Below are 19,915 nucleotides of genomic sequence, written 5' to 3'. Positions count from 1 at the left end.
TTACCATGATTGCATCTACAAAGACCCTATTTCCAAATAAGATCACTTTGTGACGTTCTAGGTGGACGTGAGTTCTCAGAAGACACTGTTCAGTTCACTATACAGCAGCTTCCTTAGCAGCCAGAGGAAAGAGCATGAACCTGGAACCGTGGAGGCGTGGCTCTGAGCCTAGCCAGCTCTGTAACTTTGAGGAGGTTGGCCACCTGTAAGCTTGTCATTGACCCATTTCTCAGATGAGGAGGTTGATCAGGGAATAATGTTTCACGTTAAATGATGATGAGTCAGGTGCAGAGCTGATTTCCAGCTCTGCCCCTCTTCTCTCTGGCCCCTGGTGGTTTCTGTGGGGCATTTTCAGGTGTGGTTAGTATCAAAGGGGCTTTGACATGGTTAGATACAATACGGAGTATCACTGTTCTGCTCTATAAATGAACTGAGGTACTCATTAGACCTTTATGGATTAACAAAAGCTAGTTGGTGCACTTAGAGAAGGTTTTCCCATTGCTTTTTCTCTGCCTTCACTCTATTGTTGAAAAAGAGAGAAGAAGACATTTTAAATTATTCTGTGTGTTGCTGAAGAGCATTTAACACAGACACTTTAAATAGGAGATGGGACAATTAGGTTCCGACGTGTTTTCATGTTCTCCTCTTTCCTGCCCACTGCCCCGTAATTTTACTAAATCATGAAGAAATGCATACTGATTAAAGATAGTGGACAGTGTGTCTGACAATCCTGAATCTTTGAATGACTGGAATGGTGAGGTTAAAATCTCTCTTCAGCCCTGGCTGGTGAGGCTCAGTGGATTGAGTGCCAGCCTATGAAACAAAGTGTCGCCAGTTCGATTCCCAGTCAGGGCACATGTCTTGGTTTTAGGCCAGGTCCCCAGTTGTGGACGCACAAGAGGCAACCACACATTGATGTTTCTCACCCTTCTTTTTCCCTCCCTTGCCCTCTCCCTAAAAATAAATAAAATCTTTAAAAAATGAATAAAAAAAACAAAAACGTAGCTGCATGTTTTCAGTCTCTCCAATTAAAGTGAAATTTAAAAAAAGAATCTCTTCAGGAGAGATCGTTCATGTGAAGGCACAGAAAAAAAATAAGTTCGTTTACACGGCATCATCCATTGCTTCGAGAGTCAGTCCCTGTCTTCTCTGTATGCTCCCTCATCACGAAAGGAGGAATTTTCTGGTTGCCATTTTTATAGACTTCGGTGTTATTGAAATGAAAGTGCCTCAAGGACATTCCCATTTGTTACAAGCTTATGGTTTCTCATCTCATGTAAATTATTTTGCCACTTTTCATTTTAATTCTTTGCTGTCATTGTCTGGCAAAATGATCATTGGGTTTCCCTTTCTGAAGATAGTCCCTGATTACTCAGCTGACAATGTCCTTTGTCTAAAAAATGTATAGTACCCTGCAGATTTATTTTATCACTTTTATATTGTTACCTGTAGGTTTCTGTTTATGTCCTCCCCCCCCCCCTTTTTTTGTCTTGGAAAACATCCAGGGCTCTAAACATTCTGATATAGAACAGAAGTATGTTTTGAACTCTGGAGTTCCAGTTCAGAAACAGGTCCCTTTTAAGAGTCTTAGAGCCAAATTCCCCTATAGTTGATCCGCCTGGTAACAGTAGAACTACTTATTCTTTCAACATGAAGGTTAAAATGCTCTAGGGTGACTAATAAATAGTGTGTACGATGTCTCAGGCTATCTTGGGGTTTGGGGGGAGGCTGTCCTGAAGGAGCCTTATTACCATTCTTAAACATCTCTCGAGTCCCGGCTTTCCTCTCTGTTCCCGTGCCTCAGCTCACTTCAGACCCTCTCTGCAGCTGTTGATTGCCAGAGCTACCTAACTGGCTTCTTTTCTCTGGTATCAACAGGGATTTTGCCCTACAAAAATAAGTTCGATCATGTAATACTCCTGCTTGGAAGCCTTTGCCCCCAGTTGCTAAAAAAGTTAATTGCAAACTATATTGTGCCCTTTAAAATCTGGACCAGCGTTTTTCTTCATTTTGATCTCATGTACAATATATTCCAGGCACAGCAAACTTCTTGCCATTGCAGAACATTTTAAGCTATTTCATGACCCTATTTCATTATACATGTTGCTTTCTCTGCCTTATATTATTTCCCTTTACCCAGCCTCCCTGCTGTTTCTTTATGACCCTACACTAACGTTCATTCCTTTCTGCTCTCATATATTTATACTCCTACCACTAATACAGGCCATTTTACAATACTTTGTAATGTATTTTGTTACATATATCCCCTAGTGACTATACTGGGAAGCTTTGTCTGGTTCATCTTTGCGACCATTTAGCCAATTGCCAGGTATAAACTAAGACTCAGTCCACATTTTGGGTGACTGAATGATTAATTATGTCCAAACTCAAAATTATTATACCTACTTCCCAACTTCATTGATAGTGCATTGGTTATGTACTGAGACTCACAGAATTTATGATGCATAAAGTTCTGAAATTATGAAGACAATAAAAAAAGAAAGGACTAAAAGTTTTCTCATCAGAAATGAGGAATTCAATTAAGGTTGGAAAGCATGGATTTTTTAAGACACCAATTAGTTCTGTTGAATGACTTTGTCCAGGAACACGTGGTACCCTGAGGGGAGGATGGAAGAAAACAAGTGGACAGTGCTCTCTGCAGGGTAGGGGACTGGCTGACTAGACATGGGGAGGGTCAGAGGTGCTGAGCTCTCTTAAGTTTCTCCTTAGAGGTACTGTTGGCTCGGCTCACCTTGGGGTGCAGGCTAAACGTGAGAGGTGAGGCTAGGAGAAGAGTAACAGATGAACAGATTTCTTTAAGTTGGGGGGGGTGTTGGTTAAGGGACTTAAGATTATAAAGAACATGAAGAATAAATTACTTTGAAAAGGAGGAGCAGTAAGTAGAAAGTTGATTGGAGAATTTCAAAATTTAAGATGATGGAGGTAGAATTCTGAGGGTTGAGTCTGGAAACATGTTATCTTTCAAAACACAGTTGGGAACATACCTCTTGAGTGGCTTGAAAACCTCTGTTTCAGGGTGAAGGCTTTACTACTTAAGGAACAAGCAAGGCTCCTCACAAGCAGGCCCCATCCTACTTTTCCAGGCGACTATGTCCTTGTTTCTTCTTGTGAGCCCCGTATGCTAGCCGCACTCTGCACAGAATCCCGAAGGCTTTCATCTCCCTTGCCTTTGCACATGCTGTTCCCCTTGCGTGAAATGCTCTTCCTCCTCTTCTCTGCCTTGCTAACTCCTGCCTGCCTTCAGGACCTAACTCAGGCAGAACTTTCTCTGCCAAGTCCTTCCAGCCTCCTGCAAGAAACGCTGAGCACATTTCCATCTCTGCTCCCACAGTACTCCCTTTTGACATCCTATGGAATTTTACCTCAAGTATATTGATTTATATGTCTATTCAGTAGATTGTAAACTTGAAGTCAGAACCGATCTAATTCTCTTCTTTACCCACAGGGCAAGTACATAATACTTGCTTTTTGTTGTCTTTGCTGTTGAACTTTAAACCAATCCGGTGCTTCTCAAAAACATGAATGTGCATTCAAATCACCTGGAGATCTTGTTAAAACTTAGATCTATTTAGTCTGAGATTCTGCCTTTCTAACAAGCTCCCAGTGATGCCAGCACTGCTGGTTTGTGGAACTTACCCAGCGTGCCTTTGTCCAAGTAAAGAGCAGAAGTGTAATAAAGATAAAGTCCAGTAGGAATGTGGAAGTGGAGCGGTATGGGGAAAGAGACTTGAAAAGTCCTCAGCCTGAACATTGGAGTCCTAAAAATGATAGCAGAAAATCATGGAAGAGATGCTTAAGTCATGGAATAAAGCAGGAGACCGTAATGGAGGACGGCAGTAGGCAGGTCTGGGATGATACTGTTCTGTGACCTAATTTTAGGCTCTGTCAGTGCTGTGCTGGAATGGCCGCAAGGGATGCTGCCCATGAGGTGGGGAAGGGGAGTGGCTGTGTCAAAAGTTGGGTTTGGCATTCACAGAAAGGGTTAGGGGCCTCCAGTGCTTATTCCCAGTAGAATGGCATTTCCACCCTTGCAGACAGGAGAGTGAGGGAAGGAGGAAAGCTGATTCCAGGGAGAGGAAGCAAGTCCCTGAAGAAATGGAAGGTACTGGAATTTTACAGAGGATCATTTACTGATCTGAAGTTTACAGGTTCAAAGTACAAAAGTTCTTTTTTTTTTTTTAACTCATAAATGACAGAGTAGCACTAATAAGCATTCTGTTCTCACATACAGCCTCACAGATCTGACGATGCTAAGGACGGGCTCAGTCAGCCTACTTCCTTTTCGGTACTGCTGCACAGAAGGTGTAGTAAGTACTAGTGTTCTGCTTAGCACAGGCGAAAAGGCAAAAGTGAAGACATTTCCTCCACTAATTCCCCCCCCACACACACAATGAATGAATCAGTATTTACAGCCTGTTGTGTGCTCATCCAGCTTTTGTCCAAGCAAATTCATATGCACAGAGACAGGAATTTTTCAAATTCCATAATGGTATTTTTTGCATCACATTATTCTGCAGATTGTTTTTCTCACTTAGAAATATGTCATAAACATCCCTCTAGGTCAATGGATAAAGCACTAACTTATTTTTTTTCCTAGTCATTCTTAAATAGCTATGTATAAATATAGATGTCCCTAATTTGTTCTGCCATTCTCCCATTGATGAAAACTTGGGTAATTTCCAATTTTTGCTACCACAAACAATATGACATACAAAAAAAAGTTATTGTTACTTGTGCCTCAAAAACAGAACTCTGTGCTTTCAGCCAGGCATACATGTCACATGTAACTTTTATATCAGGGACATTTTAAAATGAAGCATAGCAGTGGCTAGGCCTGCGCTGTCCCATGTAGTAGCCACTAGTCGCATGTAGCTCTTTAAGTTTAAATGCACTAAAATTAAATCAAATTAAAAATACATTTCCTCAGTCACATCAGCCTCACTTAAGTGTTCAGCAGCCACATGTGCCATATTAGCCACTTCAGAGCAGACCATTTCCAGCCTCTCAGAACATCCCACTGGATAGCCTGGACCAGACACACTAACGTTAGTTACATCCTACAGAAGGATATGTTTCCGCGGGCTAGTGTCATGAGAGCACACTTGTATAAGTACAAACTCTGTGTTTTAATTGGTTGCCTCTGCAGTTACTTCAATGAGAATCAATACCCAGATGAAGCAAAGAGAGAAGAAATTGCAAATGCTTGCAATGCAGTTATACAGAAGCCAGGTAAGGCAGCAGGCACGCCTGTCTGTGGTGCAGCCCTCGGCTCCATCTGGTCATCCTCCGGACAGTCACTGCCCTGTCCTGCTCCAGCCGTGCTTCTCAGGGTTGTGAGGATGGTGGTCTCCAAGTCAAACATTCATGTGGGGAAGTTTCCAGGGAGTGTCCCTGATTCAGATGTGAGGCCTTGAAATTTTTTTAAGACTAGATTTCCCCCCCAAATAATTTTAAATATTTTAACAGGGTTTGTTCATGAAAAGTTGGAGAAAGATTTTTTTTTCCTTTAATTGTAAATTGTAAAATTCTGTATTCCTGTTTGAAGCAAGAATTCTTTTTGGAGTTAGCGTCTGTTTCCTCCCCACACTGGAATGACTCCCGCTTAGCGAGGAAGAACTTAGGGCACTTCCAGTCTGGAGTTCTGTTGTTCCCATGCAAGTTAGCAGAGCCACTCAGACACACATGTCTTTTCTCCCAGGTGCTGAGAGATTCCACATTTTACAGTTTTTGTTACCAGAAACCATTTTCAGTTAAAATGATCCAGTTGATCTTTATTTGGCCAGTTAATTTTATTGGCTTAAAGGCTATAAATGAAAGTGTAAATGCTTTATAATAATTAAAGAGTAATCTACTCTCCCTTAACTAGAAGCCAGATTGCTAGCAATCCAGAGCCTACAACCTCAGTTGCCCCAGCCCTGCAACCCTTGTTTCACATAAGCCAAAGTCCCAGTCCTAAAGCTGTGGGAACTCAGACTCCTCTGGCAAACATAGTACTCCAGGTCATGGAGGCCCTCACCTGTTTTCTGGCTGCTCTGCCCACTGTGGATTACAAGCTGAGACAGAACAGGACGGGGAGGAGGGAAAGGCACAGGTGGGTCCTTGTTGGCAAGCATGGTGCTATCCATAAGAAGTCACATTTGACAGCAAAGAAGATAATAAATCTAAAATGCAACCTGCTTGTGCTGTGTTTTAGCATAGTTACAATAATGGATGGTTAGAGTAACTGTCAGTCTCCAAGAAAACATGCGTACTATCCTCTGTCTTAGGACAGCGGGAACCTAGTTAATAGAAGGTCTTAAAGGCCTAAGTAAACTGCAGCTGTCTGGACGCTTGCTGAGGAACAGCATGCTCGCCTCAAGTGCTGCTAATCAGGTGAGGCCTCTGTGTGCTGTCCTGGGAACCTTCAACCCCAGCAGACTGACTGTGTGAAGTCCTTTAAGATCATGTCTAATACTGGAATTCTTTAACACTGTGTGGCTTTCTGAATTCAAGGATTTTATGTCATTAGTTGCTATTTGTGTACATTGTACTAGGTAATGCAAAAACAAACAAACAAGCCCTGTATCTGTTATTCCAGCAATACATACAATCAAAAGAACTTTTAAAAAAGAAAAGTATTATTCCTTAAAACTAGTCTCAGATATAGATGATCTGAATTTTATTATATGCATTTACAGGCAAAAAACTGTCAGATCTGGAACGAGTTACGTCCCTGAAAGTATATAATTGGTTTGCTAACAGACGGAAGGAGATCAAGAGGAGAGCCAATATCGGTAATGTATCAGAGAGGTTGCTTTCTCCGCTCAGGCAGCTACGGAGGTTGTGTTTGTTTTAAGTGACCTCAGTTTAGAACTGCGAGTCTAAATTAGCCTAAATTTTAAGCCTGATAAAATTGCCCTTGTGTTTTTTTTTTCATTGTATTTTTAATAACCCAAAGATAGTATTATTTAAACTATTTGTGTTATAATAGTAATGGCATCATTATTTCTAAAACTCATTCTTCTTACTGTTCTAGAATCTAGAGTTAGACCTGGTCTGAGCAGTGACCCTGTGGTGCATATTAAAGATACTTGTAAGAGGTTATGGGATATTCCCTAAGCTTCTTTGTTACAATTACTGGGCTATGACTTCAATATTAAGAAACCTCTTACTATTGTTAGAGTGAGAATGACTGTTAGAATAGAATGAAAGAATCTTAGTAGAGAGGGAACATAGCAAAAGGCAGAGGTTTTTTGTTTTTTTTTTTTACAAAAAAAAGAGTATTTAAGAAATGTGAATAGATGAAGTTGGAGTGGGGGATTGGTTTTGAGCTTCTAAATTTGTATTTCATGTGTAAACTTACTCCTTCTTCATCATTACAAACCTCAAACACTATAGAACCTGAGGACAGGAGGTCTGTGTCATTGGTTGGTAAGTATTTACCAAGTACTTAACAGTCAACCACTGGGACATGGCGCACACAGCAGGGGTTCCTGAGTGACCGATGGGTTCCTCCCAGACTTGCGTGCAGCTGAGTTTCTTCCATTTGCAACTTTAAGGAAACAAAACAAGAAAATCTGGGTTCTTGTTTAATGATGTCCTAATTCCTCAATTCAGAAATTAATTGAGCGTTTAGGCCGTTGTGATGATATAACAGATAATTTAGGGATCGATTTGCTTTTTTCGAAGAAGCAGCAATCCTGGAGAGTCATGGGATAGACGTACAGAGTCCAGGAGGCCATTCTAACAGTGATGACGTTGATGGGAACGACTACTCAGAGCAGGTGAGCAGCTGAGCAGTTCTTGGTTACGAGCGGGTGGGACAGTGTGACAACTCAGTTCTGTGGGCACACTTGGTATGGGGTGGGGGAGGGGAGACAATCTAATGTCCCTCCACTGTACTTGTGTGTAATTAGGAAGGGATGTGGTAAGATTCAGTTGTCCTGTTGAATTTGTGATAAGTCATTATTCACCCACATGGATTTATTGTCATACAACAGGATACTTGGCAAGTACGCAATGGGGAGGAGGAGGAGGGAAGAAGTTCAGAGGGAGGCAGAGAAGCAGAGAAGGTAGAAGAAGAGAGGAGGATCTGACCCAAACAAGCAAGTTACACCATTCACTACACACACACTCAATGTTTGAGAAATACTAGGGTGCTGGGTAGCTGTCCCCCGTGCCTACACATGCGCCAGCACCGCACCCGGTGGAAGGTCCCCTTACTCTGGTCACCACAGCGGGACCCTGCAGCTGACACGCATGGCTCTTCCAGAGCCTCTGGCAGTTGACACACACACCCTCTCACACATGCATGTCTTCTCCCCTCACCCTGACTCTCATTGCTCAGGGGAAATGAATTTAAGTATAGCCACTGGATGGAAAAACGCAGTAACTAAGAATGTGGGAAGTTTCTTGCCCATTGATCTGTGGACAGAGTTTATTAAAATTCTTATAGGATTTAAAATTAATTTCCATTTGGAATATGGTCTCTTGTCCTGAACCCCAGAAAGAAAACTTTCCTATGGTGATTCCCCCTTTCCTTGCTCTTCAGCCAGCTCTTAAATCTAGTCCACTGTGTTTTCCCTCCTGGCTTCCATTTCATGGTCTACATTTACCAGCTTGAGCGCAGGTACCGCAAGAGTGCAGGAAACCCCAGGCTGAACCCTTTTTAAACCCCTCCCACCGATCCATGAAAATGAGAATGAAACAGGGCACCCATGCTTTCCAAGGGTGACCTTCTCGTTAGGGCTCCAGATCACAGCTCCACATTTCACTCAAGACAAGGTTCTAAGTCTAATTAGAAACATTCCTGTTATTTTCAATCTACCCACTAGAGGGATCATTTCCATCTTTTTCCCAAATGCCCCAAGGGCAGCATGTCCCAAGCTCCCCCAACCCTGACACCCACCCACACACTTACTCTCTCCAAAGCTTTCTGATGCCGAGTCCCCTGAGACAGTTACCCCTTGTTTGTAAACTCTTCAGTGCCTGAGGAGCACCCTGCAAAGCCAGCCTCCTTCCCAGCCTTGTTTAACACCTCAGCTGTGTGTGGAAGGAGAGCTTCGCCTTCCCTGGGATAAGACACCCGCTGCTCCCCTCACAGCCCCCTTACAGCCAGAGAGCGCCCCGCGGTTTCTCCCACAGTTGGTCCGGCAGTTACACTCTTGTCCTGTTGTAATTGAGTTTGTTTTTTTTTTAAAACAAATGTACATTTTAATCCATACAATATTGGTGTCTATCTAGCATTTTGTCTAGTTTTCTCAGGTTGGTGGAGACACCGTGAAGTCTAATAATCTGTTTCTAAGAGTACCAATCCAGAATTTAATAGCTCACTAGTGTGGCTTTCACTAACGAGTGCTCTATTTTGTGCAAAACTAGAATGAGCCAGGTTTGATTGTCATCACCAGCAATCTTTCCGAAAGAAAGAATAAAATACTCAGCAAGAAAAAAACATTTTGATGCTGCTTCATTGTTGAATCATAAGACTGTCGACCAGAAGTCTCTGGATGCATATCCATTCAGTGTCTGCTTAAATACATTTCACCTCCGCTCTGTCGTGAGCCGCCCCCCCCACCCCCCGCTTCCCCCTACAGATGTTCTGCCTCCCCTCACCCCAGCATGCCTTTCTGTGAGCTAGAGAACGGCACCAGTCACTAACACTTGTTTCTTGTTTCTGCACATCTAGGATGACAACACTAGCCATAGTGACCACCAAGACCCCATCTCATTAGCTGTGGAAATGGCAGCAGTCAACCACACTATCTTGGCGTTGGCCCGACAAGGAGCCAACGAAATCAAGACAGAGGCCCTGGATGATGACTGATCAGGGAGGGGTGGACACAAGACGTTAACTTAGTTTAGACGTAGCACCTTAGCAGACTTTCCTCGGTCCTTAACATGTGTTCTTACAGTATAACTTGCAGTTTCTTGTATGTCAGTTAGCCGTTAGGGTCTTCTTGTTCTGTGAAGATGGCATGGTGCCCTCAGCCTTCGCATATACTCTCTCAGTATTAACTCCCAGTAAATAATAAGCAACCAACCGACCAGACTTCCTCTCCCAGCCCCCGAGGCTAGAAAATCTTGCTGCTCTGTCTTAGCATTCCAGAAAGTGCTTCCAGGTATTTAGATAGCCCTCAGTTCTCAAATACTAGGCTGTGTGTAAAACCTTGGGTACCTTTAGATTACTGTAACACTAGTCCGTACCCCTTCTCCTTCCTCAAGACTGACAGGATGCGAGCTGAGGCGGTGTGGCCCGGGACGGACAGACGCCACTTGGGGAGTGTCCGCAGAGTAGAAGGAACACTAGCACCCCCTCCTGTGGGCGGGGACAGTTGACTTCCAGCCACAAGAAGCCGTGCCTCCTCATTCATAGTCACCCTGTGGCTGGGTCACACTTCTCTGGGTGCTGGGCTAAGACTGTCCGTGGAAAAACCCGATCTCAGATTTTGGTTAAAGTTAACATGCCTGACACAGACATCCATTCCTCTCACAAGCTGTGTGACTTAGTAGATAAAATACTGCCTTCTGCCTTTGGGACCATGATTAAAACCAACAACAAAAGACAAAAATAGAAGTCACTGAAAAAAAAAAAAACACACCGCAGTTTGAGAGGCACTGGAGAAAAGCCCGAGCGGAACGTGTTAAGGACGCTAAGTCCAGTTCTCAGAGCCACTGTCCGTGAGACGCAGCCCAGGCACCGCCTGTCCGGGCAAGCACCACAGGGCCTCCCGGAAGTTGCTGTGTCTCCTGCCTGTCCCCTTTCCCTGCCACCAGTAAAAGTCTTTCAAGGATGAAGCCAAGGTCAAAAATGAGTGAACGAACTCTCAGTCTTTGTACCCAGTAACTGAAACCCCCTCGATAGGAGAGGTTGATAGAGGACTTGATAGTGGGATTTTGCTGACTGACTATCACAAATGCAAATACTTTCCTAAATAGAAGCAGTTAAACAGGGGACATTTGCCACTTATGTGGTGGGTCTGCGAGATATGACGGAACGTGACTGCTTTGGTGTTTTCTTTACTCTGTCCTTGTAGAGGTGTGAAAAGCTATATTGCTACAGGCAATTTATTTAATAATTGGAAGCCATATTGATAATGGATGTGGTAATATTTGTAAAGTTTAATCTACTTTAAGCGGCAGTAACTAACGGAATTTTTTTCCTTGATCACATATGTAGCACTTTTGTTACTTTTTTAGAGATATTTATATTTGATAAATCTTTTTTTCATTTTGAGAACTCAAAATACCAAACAGTGAACTTACGTTATAAAGTCACCCTGTGATCACCTTGTCATCTAGCAGCAAAGTGATGAACTATTCATGCATCAAAGAAAATTACATCCACTGGCCTTGTATGAAAATGATCTCTTGGCATCCCGATTAAATGACACCCTGTCACTGTGGGTAAGTGGGATCAGCCCCCAGTGTGTCAGCGGGGGCTGTATCTGAAAGAGGCATGACTGCTGTATTTTCTGCCACGTTCCATCTCTCCTTTCTATGGACAGTGGAGCCTGGCTGGAAGGGGACTCTGGGGCTGGCTGTTAAGCAGGGCTTCTGTCTTCTCGTCTGTTACCTGAAGATTTCTAAGATAGAAGGAAGGTGCCATTTCCTTACCTCCTCACCCCGAAATGTTAATTTCAACTTAAAATTATTGAGAGTGAGACTTACTGACCGTCCCGTTTTTCTTTCTCATTAGTGAGTTATTGCATATCTGCCGGTTTTAGCTGGTCTGACTCCACTGAAGGCACGTGCTGCCGAGACCAGCTCCGAATCTGTTAACCCTGCTTATGTCAGCATGGGGAGGCCTTCGGGAGGGCGTGAAAATGCCACTGTGCATGGATCTGTGACTTTAAACAGCTGTCTGCAGGGCTTGGCCTGCTCTTGTCCATGGATTTCAGAGGGAAAATGTATATACTTTTTCAGCTTCCAAGAATTGAAGTAGAACGAAGTAGCCTTTTCTGTTTTACTGTATTACTTGAACCCAACAGATTCAAGAGTAGCATTTGTTCTTCTCAGGAATGGTCCACCCAGTCATTTTCTTTCTTGGTGTGTTTGACTTTTTATTTCAGCTAGGAGAGTGTGTGATTTTTCTTTCCTTTTACATTACTTAGAAGATATATAACATTTTATCTTTCCATTTTGGTGGAATGTTGTGGGCTCATTCTAGGCTAAATCAGAAAGAAAAGGAGAAAGAGAAAAGTACACTGTCTGACAGGCCCCATCTATGATTTATTATTGTAAGGAGATTATTATAATTGATAGCTTCACTTTATGGTGGGATTGCTAGTATCATTTGTTCTTGCTGGTCTTGTTAAAGAAACAGACAAACTGTTAAGACAGCTGCAGTTTGTAAAGAACTACAGTGATTGCCAGAGAAGAGCGAAAAGGTTTCATTGTTTAAGACCTTTAAGGAAGGGAGAGAAAGCCCACAGAATGAAGGGGAGGGAGCGTGCGGGGAAGGCGGTGAGCACCAGACCCTGTCTGGCCATCTGGAATAAGGGGAAGAATGTGTCCACTGCTGCAGCAGGGCGTCAGGTTGCGTTGCATAGGAGCAGGGGGAAGGAATCTTGCACCCAGAATTCTGTAATTAAAGAAGATGGCCGGCTTGCTCTTCAGACCCACAGCCTTACATACAACTTCTGCGCTTTTACCAAGAGGAGACATTCAGTTCTCTGGGGCCTATATTTAAATCTACCAATTTTTTATTGTTTCTAGGTTCAATCCCACTGTCTTGTCCAGGTCACCTTAGTTATTATAATGGCATTTGAAGTTGCCACTAATTTGAAATATTGTTGGATGGTAATTTTTTTTTTTCTTTAGCCTTTTTAGGTTTGAGAGGTGATATTAAAATCACCTGCTCTCTTATTGAAGGGAAACTGACTGGACTCTTTAAAATGTCCCATGCTGTGCTTTTTGGTGGTTCTTTCTTCTTTCACTTAAAGATCTACTTTTTTTCCCAGGGTGAGGAAGCCAAAGAGGGCTGGGGGGCGGGACTTGGCCAGCAGCTCATGTAATTCGTCTTACGTTTTTTAAGACTTCATTAAATTACTATGATAACATGGGTATACTTCATTTCTATTCTTCTTAAAACACAGCCTTACAAAGGGACCTTTTAAAGATGGACCATCCTAATGGAATTTCTGCCTGTTGATATCTCTAACATCCAGTGAAGGCCAGGGAGAGCAACGAGGCACTCTGATCTGAGACCTGCCTGTGCCATTGAGCACCAGAGAGAACCCTGGGTTTATTTCAGCTGGGCTTGCAGTGCTGGGGATACCTTCAGGCAGTTTTGCTAGTCTCCATCCTCTCAGCAGTAATTCCCTCCTACCTGCCCATGGAACCTATACAGTTCCCGCACATTGTTGCCCAGGGGACAGCCCCTGTCCCCACATTTTCATTCCTTCTCAGAAAGGGGAAGACCCCTTAAGGGTACCTTTTACTTTATAGCTCAGTAGAGGTGAGTACCTAAAACGATGTGACTGAGGAAGAAAAAGCCCATAAATACTGAGGAGTGCAAATCCAGTTCTCTAGTTCCCAGACTGGTGATGGCAGGCAGTGCAGCTGTCAACAGTAGCTCTACTGGGGCCAAACAGCCAAATTGTTTTTACCTCAAAGGGACTACTTGAACTGACAAATACAGCTATTTCACCTCTCCCTGGTTTGGCCTTTGTTTTTATAAACTTCCCTCTTAAAGAGTCCAGCCATCAGGCACCAAGTGTAGAAAGACTCATTTTGTCAGGAATCTGCAGTCACAGCCTCTCTGTCAGTGACCAACAGTGTTTCCTCTGGGCTCCAACACTAAGGCCTCGTCTTGAGCTGACTTCTTTGCTGGAACTTATTTTCCACAGCAGGCGAAGTAGCTGGGTGGGGTCCATCTCCTCACCCAGACACTTCTTCCTGTCCCACAGCCCATTTCTTTGACCAGCTACGTATTCCACTGACCAGCTACGTTGTTTCTGCCCCCAACAGTGGAAATAATCCCTTTTCCTTAAATGACCTCCCATCCCTGTCCTAGAAATGTGAACTTTAAGCCCTTACTCTCTTTCTGATCTTAATGAGGATTTGGTTAGAAGCAGTCTTCCCATTCAGCTCACAGCTCTGCCTTTTTTACTGTTGTTGTTTTGTCTTTTTTTGTTGAGAGAACCACCAGAGCGTTTTTTCCCCAGAGTCTCAACAGATTCCTAGGCAATAATTTTTCTTGTTGATGATCTCGTGCTCAGTGGCGCACTACATCGAATAGTCTTGACCTTCTACATTGTGAGTTGGTTTTTTGTGTTCATCTCTGTGATTTAAATCTCAAGTCAGAGTCATTTTGTTGTGATTATTAGTAAAATTTTACTACTACATTCGTTGGGGCTGCTTAGAGACCAGCCAAATCCATTTATAGCTTTACTGAGCCGGACTTGTCTGTCAGGATTTTCCAAGTGAAAGTTGGGTACATTGGTCAGCTCCCGCTGGCGGTATCTTTGTGGGGTGTCGGGGTGGGCGTGGGGCGGGGAACTAACCATATAATACATTCCTCCTGTGTGCTCTCTGAATAGCAAGGATGTTTACTCAGGATTTGGGGATCAGTTGTCAGCCATATTGCATTTGGCAAACTGAGCTGCGTGCCCCAGAACCCTTCTGCTGTTTTTTAATTCCCACATGTCTAGTGTACATCACCTGGCAATACCCAGGTTATCCACCTGAAAGGTGTTGCACCTCAATGAGCAGGTTCCTGGGGGGCAACTATGAATGGCCAGGGTGTCCTGGGGGGGTATGCTGTCCAAGTGGAGGCCCTTTCTTTCTGTGCTGCTGTCTTCTTTTCTAAAGACAACTACCACTTAGGATAGCTTTCCTTACCACTCTCAGGAGAACGACCCTACTGGGGGAGTGGGAGGGTGGGAAGGGCTTTTAAATACACCGCGCCTGAGAGTCTGTTGACTGAGTGCTGAAACTCCTCTCCCAAACAGGTTATGAAAGGCTGTTCTTAATTCTCTCTGCTTGTCAGCTGAAAGTGACAAGTGACTGCTCTTGCTGTCTTAGGGGCCAGGGGTTGACTCAGCTGATCTGAGGTGCAACTTCGTTCATGTCTATGCACATTCAAAAGCTAGAAGCTTATAAATTGAGATATTTCCATACGAGCATCATTAGTCTTTCTTGGTAGGGATAAGAAGTCCAGTTTCCTGTAACATTGGTTTTTGTTTGGTAACCAAGAGGGGAAGGAACAGAGGAGAGAGGGAAGATGTCGCTACACCCAAGGATCTCACATCCCCTTCTTACTGTTACCCAAGAAGTTTGAGGGTGTCTAGAGCCTTGGGATTACAAACGTGCAAATTCCTGTACTCCTTTTTAATCCTTCTTCAGGTGACACTGGGGGCCAGGCAGTGAGCAGAAATAACCCTGTTGCTCCCATTGAAGCCGAAGCTAACCAGCCTTTCCCACCAGTGACAGTGCCACACACATTTCACACCACCCACTCACTAGCCGGTGCCCTTAGAGAAAAGGGAAGAGGACTGTTGCAGGGGGCTTTGCCCCCCTCTCCTGATGCCTGTTTTGGCAAGTTTTCAGGTCAGTTTGCCCCGTGTTATCCCCTCTGGTGGGTGTCCGAGCCCCAGGGTGCCGGCAGTGCGGGACAGCAGCCGCATGGGTGCCGTCACCGGGCACCACGTGCTGACCGGAGCAGTGTGTGCGCACAGCTCGGCTCTCACTCTGTACGTCTCGGGATGCCGGCTGCATTTTCATTTTCTCTCTTTAGAATAAAAGTGGCTCTATACAGCCATAATTAACTCCCAAATTCACATTGGTGCACTGCGATCAAATGAAGGTTTGCCTGAATCCTTTCAAATTGTAACCATGGTAATTGAGGGGGGTGGCATAGAATGAGTATATAGAAATATAATGACAATTGTTCTGAATGACTGAGTGTCCTCCTGACATGTAATTAGCTGTTTTAGCAAGATGTAGATTGGCATAGTCATAATTAAAAGGATCTCTGTCCTTTATGTGACTGAAAATGGCAGCTCTCCCATTCCCTGTTCCCTTTTAGCACGATGCTCCCAAGAACATTGGGAACAGCAGCTCAGTGGACTAAAATAATGACAGTGTTTGGGTCCTCTCCTAAGTGAAAGAGAAGGAGCTGGAGTTCTTTAGGCTTCAAAATGGAAGCCTTTGATCACTGTTCCCCATCTGACTCCTAAAGTATTGGAAACCTGCCTCACATGGATTTTCAACCTGCCAGGTGGCGGGAATTCCAGTGAGCTGTGACAAGACCTCTCGGCTACTGTCCCACTTGCTAGCCAGCTAGTGTGTCGTGCTGGCCTGACTTGAGGCCATTACTGCTTCACAAGCCCCTGGAATTTCACGCTTTTCCTTGGTTACTTGACATCTGCATTGCCATCACCACCAGAAGGTGTTTATTGAAGAGGTGTTCACTGACGAGCTACACAGGGCTTTCCTCCTTGGGTCATATGAGACAGACGCATGCACTGATACATGGGCCTTCCCCAGCTGAGGCAGGACTGGGACCCTGGTATCTGCCAGGTCCGAAAATTACTGGAGCAAGAGGGCGCGGGAGAGTCCCCACCAGGAGTCCTCAGTGGCTCCTACACAAGTTACCAGTGTGCTCGTGGGAGCAGGCCTGCTGCTGTCCTGGGCTATCCCTAATGCTGCTGTGTCGGTAGGACTGTCCACCCAGCCTGTCCAAATCCATGCTGTCCCCCCCAACTCCCTTGCTCCCTTTCCCCTCTGTCCACTCGGTCCCATCCAGCAGCATGTGGTCTTGACGCCATGGGAAGCCTTGCACGGGCAGGGCCGCCACCCAGCCCCGCTGTAGAACCCGCTGCTGTGCTCTCAGCCGTCGCTGCCCTAAGTCTGCTCAGGTGTGTGGCCCACAGTGAGTCTGTACGAACTTGGGACCCAGCAGGGGGCCCCGTGCCCTTCCCCAGCAGAGCTCCTTCCTCAGGAATGGTTAGTGGCTACTAAAGAAAAGTCAGCTTTTGCATTTATTTATATTTTGCTGCTCATCCTTACACAGGTCTTTCCCACTCCACCCATAAGCAGAGGGGTCCCAACCCAAATGCTGGCTACATTTCTGCTTTTATGAAAAGGCTGAGCTCCGCCGCTGGCCGCTGCCCCTACCGCTAAACAGAATCTGGGGAAAAGTTCTGTTCTGGGGTTTTTGTTTGTTTTTCTATTCCTCTTGAAATACCTACAGTTGGGCTAGGTCAGGAAAGATAAGGTCATAAAAGGTTTTTACTTACTGCTTCTCCTGTAAGACCTAAAAGCAACTGTCAGCCCCCCACTCCCTACGCAGTACACGGGAAGTCACAGAAACTCCTGTCTGCTGACAGTTGGAAAGGTGGGGCTTATAGCCCCAAAGAGTATCCCAACTCACTTCCCCAGCTGCTAAAAGGTAGCCTCCATTAGAACTGAAAATCTGTCTTCAGATTAGTGATTCTGAGAACCCACTGCAGGAGCGTAACCGAGAGGTACATTCCAACAGCCAGCGGACATTCTGACGATCTCCTTAAGTTCAAAGAAAATAGAAGTATCACTGCAGTTAAAACCTAACACAATCTACTGTTTGAGGGGTCAGAGTATGAGCCGTGTGTACGGGATGGTGCACGTTAAACAGCCCTGGCGCTGGCAAGGCACGTCCCTCCCCAGACCCGAACCCCATAGACTCCTGCATGGCAGCCCCCACCGAAAAGGAAACGAAGCCGACTCACCAAAATCGGTGAAAATATAGGTAGTGTTTATCCATGAAATACATGTTTTTTGGAAGAAAAGACCGTAAATTATTCTTAAGAGAAAATGCAGAGTAAAGGTGCCGTCATCCTGGATCCCGGTCCTACACGCGGGGACACGGCCCTCCCGGTGCTGCCCACACGGCCGCCGAGCTCGCGCGGCACCTGCTCTGCGCCCGGCCCCGCGCGGGCAGTTTCAGGCCCCGCTTATTCTTGAAGATCCTCAGACGCTGCCCCGAGCCGAGGCCCCGCCAGCGCCCTGCTGCCCTCCTGTGTGTCCGTTCCCTCGACACCCGGCCCTGCTTCCATGACACCCCCGAGCTGCCCCCCACCCTGGGCCTTTCTCCCCAGGGGCGCAGTGACAGTCCCCTGTCTCCGGGAGGCGAGCTGGAGGGTCTCGCCTTTTCCTGGGAAGAAGTGTGCGCTGTCGTGTAGGCAGAGTTGTGAGACTGGACCCAGCCACTGCATGTAGCTCCGGTTAGTCGAGGCAGAGAATGTTAAAATCTCACTTCCTGTTTGTTCAGCTCTTCTGTTTCTTAGTGCCTGTTACTGGTAGGCGTCCGGCTTGTCTAAGGTGTTTCACTAAACATTCCAGCTCACGGGGCTGTCCCTTCCGTCCCAGTCCTGGGGGGCAGTGGGCGTGGCCAGCGCTCCTGGAGACCCGAGGCCCTGGGTTCCGATGCGTGTCGCCCGTGTCTGCTCTGGGCTCCGTGGCCCCGCGGGAGCCTTAGGGTCACCAAGCGGCAGGGCCGCGCAGGCAGCTCCAGACTTTGGCTCAGCGCAAAAGCTTTCTGGTAACCACCTCCAGCAAAAGGGCATGCTGCCTGGGGCTCCAGTGGCAGCTCAGAGACTTAAGGGACATGGGGCTCCAAGCTGACCCGAGGACCCAACTAACAAATTTCACGTTTCTCCCCATCCCCCAAGTACCCAGTTCATTTCCTCTCAAAAATAAGGGGCTCCCCAGGGGTGGGCTCTGTCTCCGTCTTATGGTCAGCTCTGTCCTAGGCCTCCATCAAACCCGAGAATGGAAACCACCTCAGGAGGACATTGGGGTGGTCCCAGGCCGGGGACCACCAGGTCAGCTCCCTGGACTGATGGCACCTTGTTTCATTAGTTAACTAATGGGATTTTGGTGATCTACTTCTCCATCAGAAAAGCTCACCCTATTAACATGAGGGGAGGAAGTTATTGTGCCTGACATGTAGGTATCAATCCAGATTTGGCATCTCTGTTGGCATTTGGGCACTGCTGGAAGTTTGGAATGGAGACACTAACCCTCCCTCAGAAGGAGTGTGTGGCTCCCAGCAGCCAGGATGTGGCAACACCATCCTTCCCATCACTTCCAGGTCAAGTTTCCGTCTCAGTCACATTGAGCACAGCAGCTCTCCCTTTTTGTTTGCTTTCCTGGAACTAAGAGCCCAGCATGAACTTGTGAGGCTCATCTTTCCACTGCATCCTTCACTGAAGCTATTAGACTGGAAACAAAACGTTAGTGCTGTATTGATGTCGGCAGCACCCACCCCAGTGCTATCACGTCAGACTTGTTTCTATGCTGTTCGTTGCGGGGTGGGAGGCAATACCTAGGTTAGCAGAGTGGATTGAACGAGGGTGAGAGCTCAGCTGGGGGCTCCTTTCAAGAGCATCGTTTTTTGGTTATTGAAAACCACATCTCAGTCTCTGGAAATGGGCACTGCGACACCAAAACCAAAGTTAACGGGTGGGGGGTGGAGGGGACATTGCTCCTCAGGCCTCACGGCTCCAGCAAAGCTTTTGTCTACTGCTCACTGGTTCTGCCAGAACACTCCTCCTAGGGCCTCTGCTTTTCCCAGTGATCCTCACCCCGGTAAGATAATCAGAGCAAGTCCCTACAGCACGCACCTCCTCCCCAGCCGCGGGTCTGGAGCAGGCCACCCAACCATCCCTGCTGTCAGAGCTCCAAGGGAAAGGCCTCGGCTGGGCCAGTCTGCTGCTTCAGATTCACCCAGGCTGCAGGTGGGACGCTGTCCTTCCCATAACATCATAGTTCCCTCCCCTGGAAGAGCCCACAGCCTTCTCTGACTCCCCATGGGCTCCCCTCCGCCCACGGCCATGGCCACTTGGGTGTGCAGTACCTTCCGAGGATAAATTTCTAGTTATGTTCAAGTGCCTAAGCAAGTTACAGACCTCTGGAGTCTGCCAGAGTGTTGGCC

The 19,915-nt window shown here is 45.9% G+C and overlaps 1 protein-coding gene across 9 annotated transcripts in view; it reads left to right on the top strand.

The window, feature by feature from the left end:
- Positions 1-11,662, top strand: part of HMBOX1 (homeobox containing 1) — a 170,656-nt gene extending 158,994 nt beyond the window's left edge. The window contains exons 7-11 of one of the 9 annotated variants that reach the window (XM_090289011.1): positions 5,168-5,250; positions 6,699-6,794; positions 7,696-7,784; positions 8,001-8,072; positions 9,686-11,662. In XM_090289011.1, the coding sequence (XP_090145137.1) occupies positions 5,168-5,250; positions 6,699-6,794; positions 7,696-7,784; positions 8,001-8,072; positions 9,686-9,823 (478 nt within the window). In that variant the 3' untranslated portion in view covers positions 9,824-11,662. Of the gene's footprint in view, positions 1-5,167; positions 5,251-6,698; positions 6,795-7,689; positions 7,785-8,000; positions 8,106-9,685 lie in introns of all 9 variants that reach the window. The other 8 variants (XM_090289010.1, XM_090289009.1, XM_090289017.1 and 5 more) reach the window with 8 other exon arrangements.
- The last annotated feature ends 8,253 nt before the right edge of the window (positions 11,663-19,915 follow it).

Source organism: Furipterus horrens, unplaced genomic scaffold, assembly GCF_987537825.1.
Source record: "Furipterus horrens unplaced genomic scaffold, mFurHor1.1.pri manual_scaffold_10, whole genome shotgun sequence".
NCBI classification, from domain to species: domain Eukaryota; kingdom Metazoa; phylum Chordata; class Mammalia; order Chiroptera; family Furipteridae; genus Furipterus; species Furipterus horrens.
The sequence above is the reverse complement of the archived record's forward strand: the minus strand, read 5'-3'. Positions and strand labels throughout refer to the sequence as shown.